General features: G+C 44.3%; 1 protein-coding gene across 1 annotated transcript; it reads right to left on the bottom strand.

Annotated features, from left to right (window-relative positions):
• Positions 1-1,813: 1,813 nt before the first annotated feature.
• On the bottom strand, positions 1,814-10,311 carry AP5M1 (adaptor related protein complex 5 mu 1 subunit). The gene is made up of 8 exons (XM_017831779.1): positions 10,198-10,311; positions 5,946-6,591; positions 4,550-4,777; positions 3,953-4,092; positions 3,174-3,259; positions 2,958-3,073; positions 2,620-2,716; positions 1,814-1,970 (listed from the first exon to the last, which is right to left on the bottom strand). Exons 1-8 carry the CDS (start codon positions 10,263-10,265, stop codon positions 1,888-1,890), a joined length of 1,464 nt encoding a protein of 487 aa, XP_017687268.1. The 5' UTR covers positions 10,266-10,311; the 3' UTR covers positions 1,814-1,887.
• Positions 10,312-10,328: the final 17 nt, after the last annotated feature.

The raw sequence follows: 10,328 nt of genomic DNA on the forward strand, positions 1-10,328 counted from the left end.
CTCTCTTAAAACAGGCAGACAGAGCTGCTTTCCCCACTTCTCTTACCACAGAGCTGCCCCAGAGCACTGCAGGAAGGGTGTGCAGGATTCTAATCCAAGGGTTTATGGAGCAAACCCTGATAACAAATCAAAACAGGTGATGGCTTGCATGAAGCTGTAAAAAACTGCTCAGGGCTAGAAAAGAAACATCACCCACTCCCTCTCTCTCTCCAAACCTGCACTGATGGGTGTGGGTGTGCAAAGTGACCCAGAGCCACAGTCCTCCCTTCCTGAGCACTGCAACTCCCTCAACCATGAGAGAGCTAGAGGGAAACAAAAAGGAACAGGATTTGGAAGAACCCCCTGCTGTTAAGTGCAAAGGGTCTCCTTTTCTAACACACTGTGAGTTTTGGCAGCCCCATTTCTTCCCAGTGTTTTTTTTTGGGTGGCACTTTTTGAGCAAGAAGAGCCATCCCTCCCCTGTGCTGCTGTGCAGAGCTCCCACCTTTTCTCACGGGCAGGAGAAAACGAAACCTGAGTGGCCTGGTGGACAGAGCATGATCTGAGCCCTTCCAGCAGAGACCACCTCTCCCCACTCACATCCTGGTGCTCAAACACACGGACAACTGTAACAGGTAGGGGCTGGATCCAGGGCAAAATCACTAATTCACCTGTCACCTGCTGAGCAAAGCAGACAGCTCACCTGTGTGAAGCAGGTTGCAGCACAGCTCTGTTTCCTAAGTTCTGCTTCCTGAGTTTGCCCAGCAGTTTCAGCTGGACGGTGTTTCACACGGATTGATCCACCCTTTAGAACATTCAACCAAGCAATTAGATCACTATCTCAATCTAAGTATTTTTTAAATTATAGAGCTTGGAACTTCTCTCCTTACGTAATCACTAATCTGATTTATCACACGGGGTACAGTGAAGCAGGAGGTAGGGCAGGAGCAGCTGGTGCACGTGGTTATTACTCAGCATTCTCTGCTTTTGTGCTGCTCTCCAGGCTCTGTCAGCTCTTCACCAGCTTTCCAGAATCTGCACATTTCCTGATGACTCTCCTAAAGTCCATTCGTTCCCTCTGTTCCTGCAGATATTATTCTAAAAATCAGAGATCTGTCTCCGTAAATTGAGTCCTTTTCCACCTATTTTTCCAGGTAAAACAGCTCAGTGATGTTTTTTGGGACCTCCAGCAAACTTGGCTGATTTTGCCTGCCCAGAGCTAGTCTTGTGATTTGAAAAAACATGTTCACACCTCTGAGCAAGCAGCTAACAGGCATGTGGGAAAGGGAGTCACCACTTCTGCTGACAGAGGCAATAAAGACTCTTGTGTCATCTCCACTTCCAGAGGTGCTGCTCATGCCATGCTGCCCTTCTTAAAATGTGGCAAATCATTGATAATTTATTGACAATTTATATTGACATATAAATTATCTATGTATTCTGTAGGCATCTTGTGAAAATAACAGAACTCCTGCTTTTAACTGTCCTCTTAGTCTGGGGTCTGATCAGATTCTTGTGATTTCAGGACAGGAGTAAGATACTGAAACCTTTCCCATCCTGAGAGCTCTCTGCTTTACAAAACCAGTGAAGTAACTGGAGTCCTATGTCTGTATCACCAGGTGCTTATATTTTGTACCAGTTAGTTTTAGAAGGGAAAGTAAAAACAGCCACAGCAAGTACATTTCAAATTGTCTTCCCTAGGGTGTCATCCAGGACTAAACAATATAAAAACCAACTTATGTTTTTAAGAGACTTACGTTTTTAAAAAAACCCTCTTTTGTTTTTTCTCAACAGAAAATTTTAAGGACACACACAAGGCACAAGTGCTGGAAAATATTTATTTTCACTCTATCATCATCTCATTAACTATAGGCTTTGATTAAATACAAAAAATTATTTGCAAGCAAATTAGTCCAGTGAGGTTTTGTACACCATGGGTGCTGGTGCTTTGGAATTCCAGAGGTAGTAATCAGAAGAAATCAGTTCCCGGGCTAAAGAGGAAAAAAAAAGGCAGGAAAAATAAGCATTACAGGATGCCTTACAATCAGACATTCCTTCATCCAACTTAAGTGATTACTAATCCATCCTTACTAGTTTACAGAAAAGGCATAATGGCCTCTTTAAACTGTAAGACTCTTACTATTATTTGAAAATCGTTTCTGATAATGAGACATTTAAAGTCTCAGCTTCAATTACCTTTACTAATGTATCAGTCATGAGCTTAAAATTCAAACAGAGGTTAAGTCAAAAGCAGGTGGATGGCTTGGATTTTGCTTGATGAATATAAATTGCACACTCAGTATAAAACACACAGGAAGAAAACGCTGCTTTTTCTGCGTTACAATTTGGGGCAGAATGTGCCCTGTCACAAAGTTAACAGTGCAGACCACAATTTTTATAAGGCATTTACAGACTTCTGCTGACATGACTGGCAGAAGTTGCAACAGACAGGCAGCTACAAATAAAAATGCTTCCATTAGGCAGAGCTGCTCGGGTTTAATGAGTGCCTTCTGTGCCCCAGTTAGTGTAATTTTGGAGAACAAAAGTTCAACGTCAGCTCCACAATTCTGGTCATTGTCACACAGTTCATAACTTCAATATGCAGTTGCAGTTAAATAAATGGCATTTTTAGCAACTCACCTGCAGTAATTTTGGGTTTCCCTGGTACAAAGATCTGAACAGAATGCTGGTCTACGTAACATCCAGTAAGTGTAAAGTCTGGGATCCTAAAATGCAGCTACAGGAAGAGAGGGAAAACATGATCAGGTGCATGTTGCCACCCTTGCTGTGCAAATACTGGCAATCTGTGCTACGTGCTCTTGGTGTGAAACAAACTCCAAAGGGACAGGATGTCAAATCCTCCAAGCAGGAAAACAAAACTCCATGCTGAGAATAAAGATTTTAAACCAATTTTAGCCAGCTCAAGGCAGTTAAAAAAGTGCCTACTAAGGCCTCTTTTTCCAGAGCCTGTGACTTACTTTGACATAAGCAGTGTTCCCAGTGCACATGTAATCACTAGGGTGCTCTTTGCCTGCAGGGCCAAAAGACAAGGTTCCAGTCAGAGAAACTTCCAAAGACTTGGGGAACTTCTGTCCTAAAGCCAGAAACAGGATCTGTTAGAAATGCTCCAGCTGTGCCCACACTCTGGAGAACTGACTGGGGAGGAAGGAGAGTGCACAGGGTGTGTTTCTTACCGATGACCCAAACCAGGAGGCTCTTCTCCCGGGACAAATCCAGTTGGCCATAACTAACTTTGTACTCCAGCTGAGCAATTGGGCCCCTACGTGTGACAGAGGAGAAAGAAAACCATTGGAATAACTACAATTTAATGCCTATTTTGTTAAAGAAAGCAAGGATTATTTATGTGCATAGAGACAAACCACCCCTATGTGAGCACACTGCTGATTTATGAGGAGAAATTACAGAGCAGGAGGGTCTCAACCCAGGAGTCACAAAGGGGCTGTTGCTGATCTTTCAGTTCACTGATACTGTTTTACCAACACTATGATCAGCATCAGCCACTTTGTATCATCTCACCTTTAAATTTTCATGATAATTATGTGCCAGCGCAGCCCTGGCAGATGTCAGAGAGGCTTAAGTGCAGACTATCATTTTAATTTGAAATAGCTATGTTTTTGATAAGCTGATCTGTAGCTGGGATTAGCAGCCTTAAGGAACAGGTAGCCCCTAGGCTGGAAGTGATCTCGAGGCTTAATCCACCTGGAGGATTGTGGCACGTGAAAACAATCCCCAGGGAAACAGGATGAACAAGAGAAGTATCTGGAATGTTACCAAACAACCTGGTACAATTCTGTATCCTGGAAATTACAGGAAATCCAACGGGGCTTCCCAGCATTTGCAAGGTCAGTGTCCACTGGTGATAGAGCATAACCTGTTATATTGAATCCTCACAAGTTCATTTCAAGATCACAGAGCAATGGAAGGAATTTATTTAGGATTTCTTTATTCTCACCTGTTGAAAAAAGGTATCCGAGCTTCGCAGTACTCAAAAGAATTCTTTATGCTTTCATGGAGCTTTAAATTAACTGTTATTTTTATCTGTGGTCCCTCTTCAACGAGTTGATAACATCCCAAAATCGGTGGAACAGGAACCTGGAGAAAGCTGCATTCATTCTCAAGATATATTAACACCATCATCATAAGATCAGTTATATTACTGTTTACATTGCTGAAGTACTTTAAAAACCAAACATATTAATTACTGACTGTGCCAAACTCTTCAAGGCTGCTTGCAATGCACAGAGTTGTGGTACATGCACTTGACATCTCAGCCTGGATAGATTTTGTCTAATTCGGGCATTTAAGTGGTTCATTTAAAGTTAGAGCAGTGTTGTCAAGAAATAAAAAGTACCAGCAACTCCTGAACTCAGACAACTCAACTCCTGAAGTGCCTTCCAAGCAGTCAGTTATATTAAAAAAACATTTAATTATGTAAAAACCATTTTACTACTTGTATTGGACTCAAATTCATCCCCACAGCTTCAACAACACAGGGGTTTTTATTCCCATTTGAAGACTCAGAAACGACGAGGGTCAGGGATGTCCTTACCTGGGAAGTGTAGTAACACAAGTTGAAGGAATCTGAAGGAGGAATGAAGGGGAATTTGTAAGGTCCATTGTACACAGAATCATCCAGTGGCTCAGCACTAAAGGACATGAGCATGGCAGGGTCAATGGAGGTCACACAGTGATGGATCACGACATCCTGGAGCGGAGGAGCGTTGGTTGGGAGATTCAGGGTGAGGGTTACTTTTGGTGCAGATCCCTCTATGTCACACTTGAAAAAACAAAGGCGAGAAGTTATTCTAAAATACCTCCATCGAGTCATAATTAGATGTTCAAAAATCTAATACATTTATAGCTTTTGAGAAAACAAACACGCTCAAAATCTTCACCTTAGTGCTGACAATCAGTACTGAGACATTAATATCACACACTTGGGGACAGTCTAACTAATTCAGTCACTTTTACAACATCCACTTAATGGATTCCAGCCTGCTATTAATGGTCATTGTGAGATATTTTAATATTAAACAATGCCCAGAGAAGCTGTGGCTGCCCCATTCCTAGAAGTGTTCAAAGCCAGGCTGGATGGGGCTTGGAGCAACCTGGGCTAGTGGAAGGTGTCCCTGCCCATGGCAGGAGTTTGGAATTGGATGAGCTTTAAGGTCCTTTCCAACCCAAACCATTTTGTGATTCTACACTGAAAACCATTGTAACATATAAAACCATTCAAAATAATTACACAACCCATTTCTTTCACCAGATTCTTTATCAACTGTTCTTATGTCAGCCAAACAACCAACATTTGTGCATTCAAAATGGTGTTGTAATAGCATAAAGCAGTATAGAAGATTAAACTTTTGTCTGGTAGGAAAATTAATTAGAAATGTTCACGTAAAGATACTTGTGGAAGATATTTAGAAATGCTGTTTCTAATCATTATTTAACACATTGCTCATTAGATAGCTGGAAATAAACTTGGTGTTAGCACCACCATTTCTTAGTCTTTATATGCCAATACTATATGAAATTATTTCTCCCTGTTTCCTTTAAAATAAGAAAAATTTGGGAAAATATATGCAATGTAACTACTGCTGGAAACTTAAGTCCTATAAGTAGTTAATGAAAAAAATGCATTAATTATAGAACAATAGAGTGGTTTCAGTTGGGAGAGACCTTAAAGACCATCTAGTCCAACTCCCAGTGCTATGGGGAAAAAAAACCACAGTAAAAATCGAAATAAAAACTAATGCATCAAATTAATGTGTAATATTGGTACACTCTGAAATATTACAGTATTAGAAACTTGCTGGTGAGTTTCTTAACTTTACTGAGGAGTAAATAGCCATTTCACTTTACTTTCACATGTAAAATGACAAGAGTATTTACTTTCCCAGTGTCCCACAAAAACTACTTCGTTCTTGCACATCAGATACTCTCACCTTGCAGTTTACAGCTCCATAAACCTGCCACGTGTCCACCACATCCCTCTGGTCATACTGCATGCACTTGACCTTCTCAGTGATGCAGACATTGACCTGAGGTTTGCCTTTGTAGCTGCTGGATCTCCAAGCCGGCTGATCCTTATCCGCAGGCATCTCCTGGATGTCCTCGAAGGAGCTGTTCAGGCTGCGGATGTTTGCGTTCAAGGGGGTGCCCAGGGGGCAGGCCTGGATGAGCAGGTTTCGGAGCTGGCCCACCTTTGTGTTCATCTCAGCTTCGTTCTTCCGGCTGGGAGAGACGTAGTCCATGATTCCCAACAGAAGAGCCAGTCCCTGGGAGAGCCCGCTGACGGTGAGGAGGGGAGGCCGTGGCTCCAAGGGCCCCTCAACCAGCGGAAGACAAGCGTAGATCAGCCCGCTCTTCTGGAAAGCAAGGACAGGCCAGAGGTCCCCTGAGTCAGTGGACACTGAATACACCGAGGAGTGGTCGATCCGAGTGCAGGTGTCCCGATGCTCCACAAAAATGTGGTCGTCCACCAGCCTCAGCTCAAACAGCAGGGCCTTCAGGAAAGCGCCGTCCGAGGGCACCGGCACGTGCGTGGACCCGTTGAAGGTCTCGGCGCGCAGCTCGACCGTGGGGTAACGCCTGGGGCAAGGAAACAAGAGCCTCTGATTTACCTGTTTATTTATTTATTCACCCAAAATGTCATACCAATGGAGTTGCCAGGAGCAGAGCCACCCAATCCCTCTTCTGGCTGTCAGAGAAAGCAAAAACGTTATAAAAATCTTTGGGTTACTGTTAAAATCAAGGATGGGTTTCTCTTCTCTTCTCTTCTCCAAAACCCACCGGTCCTAAAAATAACCTTGTGTACATGGAAGCCAGAAGCAACTTGGTAGAAACACTGATGGGATCAGAATCTAAATCAATAAAAGTATTTAATGAGTAATTAGGATTCATTCTAGCCCGTGGATTTTTACTGGAAAATTTGAGCAGTTACATTCACTCATTTTTTTAAATAAAATGTGAATCTGCCCCTGCCTGTTGCACAAAGGCACGGGATGATCAATAAACACTAATGAATGACTCCCACCAGTGCAGCAAAACTTCAACACCCAAATATTTCTAAGAGGTGAGATCACACTGAAAACAAGTTCTCAGATATTTAAGAAAATGGAAGTTATTTATATACAGGCTTCCCGTTGCTGTTCTGAGCTTACACAATTGATCAACAAGATCAACTAAAAATCTTTACAATATTACAAATCAAAAAATATTTCACTGTACACATGTCCAATTTTTCCAGCAAGGCCTGTATAATTTGAGTGGACGGGGCACAAAACTGACTTCACGCTGCACATGCAACGTATGTGACTTAAAGCTTTTATGACTATTTCATTTTTTTTCAAGTATTTAAGATGTAATCGTGTCGCAGACACAAGGTACAGCATATTTTAAAACTGCTATGTTGCACCATGTTGCTTTCATTTATTCTGCTTTTTATACCATCTTTTTAAGGTCACGCTGACAGTCTGTTTGTTAAATTGCCACGGAACTTGCAACCCCAGCAATGTGGTACTTTGTTATATCTATGACCTCCATCTGTAGCACTTCCCTCCTGCTTCTGAACACTTCCATGGATCTTATCCTGTTGCCTCTAAGTCCCACCTACACCCTCTTTTCTTAACTGAGTAGCAGAGTCTCTGGCTGGAGGCAGCTACACTTCCTCAGGCTTATTTTCAGTGACTGTGCTTTTTTTTCTTTGATTCCTAATCAGGCATTTAGGGCTTTTGGGTTTGGGTTTTTTTCCAGTAAGGAAAAAGCAAGCACAGGCAGGGCGAAGCCAGAGCTACAAAATCCGTAAACAGGATACAGATGACTTTGTAAAACACCTCCCTGCAGTCTCACATCTATTCTGGAGAGCCAAGCAACAAAGTGCTTGGCTTTTGCAGCTCAATAATTTATGAGGCCTTCCAGAGAGAGGTTGCTCATAAGAGGCTGTGTGTAACCTTGGTGAGCAGCTCTTATTTTTGGTGGACGTTTCCAAAACAAGGGAAGAGGAGATATTTCAGTCTGGTTTTGTCTTGCTCAAGTCCCAGTGCCTCTGCTCTGTATGTCGAAGTTGCCCCCACACCTCAGCAACCTTCTCCTCCTCCCACCGAATTTTCCCAGCTGTAGCTGAGCCATTAGATGATTAATTAGCCCTTCAGATCTCCGTTTTTCAGTATTCCCTTCCGGAGAGCGAGGCAAACTTAAAAAGATGAAAGTTTCCAGGGACGTGGCGATTCAAGAGAGACACCATACTTGTTGCCTGAATTAAGTTATGATCAGCTCAGGGGGAAAAAAAAAAAGGGAATGCTTTGATGTCCCCGATGTCTTCCCCGAGGTTAAAGATCAGGGCTCACGTATCTCCAGCTGAGTGCGTAAGTCCCGAAACCAGCAGCTTCCATGTGATCCCGCATTCTTTATATTGTCTGCGTGCTTTGTTGAATTTAAGGTCAGTTAGGAGGATAAACTTGGGGCTTCCACGGCCCTATTATTGCCTCTGGGAACTTGAAAGATCTAAGTCTGGAAATCACTTGAAGCATCAAGTATAGTTTGCCCTTTCAAAGGGCAAGGACTCCTTGTCTCTGCCGCTCACTGTGTGACAAGTTACTTCACATATCCCTGTCACCAGCCCCCCCTTCCTCCCTGGTGATTACACTCCCTGCTTTTTTGGGACAAGGCTTTCTCTTTATCTGTGTTTGTAGAGGGGAGGCCTCATCTCTAGTCCTGTAGGTAATACAAGGACCATAATGCTAATCCTAAAACAATCAGAGGAATGTCCAATGTGGAGATCTGTCTGCACCTGAAGATGGAAGATAGTCTACTTGCTCTTTTTTATGTTGTTTTTTCTTTAGTCCTAGGTTCTCTCTCTGGTTTTACTGAATTCAGACTAGGACTGTAGCTCTCTTTATCCAGATTTTTTTTCTTAAACTTTCCCTAGCCTCAGTTACTTTTCCTCTCATTGTTTGGAACTGATTTCCTTGAAGTCACAGAGGTAAAAAGGGCAACAAATTTTGCCAGCCCAACAAAAGCAGCCTGTCTAGCCCTAAGTCTTACTTAAAACTCCGCAAGAGTTCTGAATGAAAACTCCTCCTTTGGAGGGCTCCTTAGTGGCCTCCTCCAATAACTTTAAAAACCCCTGTATTTGTATGGAAAAATCAATATCAAATGTAAAGTTAAATTTCTGACTGAAAAAAAGTTACTTTTTGTACAGCTACAGAATAATATGAAGATAACGTAAGTAAAACGTTAGCAAAAAAAATATGTTTTTTTGTTTGCCCGTTTTGTTAATTTGACAGTATTCCATAATCATTGCCTCATCCTTTTCCATGTTAGGACGGAGAAGAGCTGGTTAAAATCTTTACAGAGACGAACAGAAAGAGGAACAGAGCAAGCAAAGTCAGGTGCAAAATGCAGAAGTTGTAAAAAAGCCAAACCCAGATATAGTTAAAAGCACATGATCTGAAGCCAGAAACTTTCGAAATCAGGGTCAGAAGCGAACAGTATCCAGCGGCGCTGGGATGAGCCAGGGGACTTATTTATTCAGCATCATAATGTTTTGGTGTTTCTGCGTCCGTTTGTGGTCCCGAGGATGCTCTGAACACTCCGGAGCCTCCGCGGTGAACCAGGGGAGTTTCCTCTGGGCTTCCCCCGGCACCGAGGGGAGGAGCGGCCGAAACACGGATTCCCCAAAGCACCGGGACACCCCAGAGCACCCAGACCTCCCCAAAGAACACTCGGACCCCCAAGCACATTCTGATTCCCAGAACATCTGGACCCTCAGAGCACCCGCTCACCCAAAAACGCCCGGACCCTCCGAAGGCACCCGGTCCCCCCAGAACACCGGGAGCCCCAAGAACACTCGGACTCCCCTCAGAGCACCCACTCCCCCCAGAGCATCGGGTCCCTCTGGGCATCCAGACCCCGCCAAGAACACCCGCACCCCCTGAGGGCACCCGGACCCCCCCGGAAGATTCTGATTCGCAAAGCACCCAGATCCCCCAAAGCACCCGCTTCCCCAGAGCATCCCCCAGGGCACCCAGACCCCGCCAGAACACCCACCCGCACCCTCTGAGGGCACCCGTTCACCCCAGAGCACCCTCTCCTCCCCCCAAGAACACTCGAACCCCCCCAGGGGCCCAGACCAACCCGCGGACCTGCCCAGCCCGCCGCGCCCGAGCCCTCCTCCCTCCGCCCCGCCGCCGCTACCTGGAGAAGAGCACGGCTCCGCCGGCCGCGGGGTCGTGCCTGAGGAGCCACAGCGCCCGCAGGGCCATGGCGGTGACGCCGATGCCGGCGGTGATGCCGACGGTGATGCCGATGCCGGCGGTGATGCCGAT

The sequence above is a fragment of the Lepidothrix coronata genome, unplaced genomic scaffold, assembly GCF_001604755.1.
Source record: "Lepidothrix coronata isolate B3197 unplaced genomic scaffold, Lepidothrix_coronata-1.0 Scaffold196, whole genome shotgun sequence".
Classification (NCBI taxonomy): domain Eukaryota; kingdom Metazoa; phylum Chordata; class Aves; order Passeriformes; family Pipridae; genus Lepidothrix; species Lepidothrix coronata.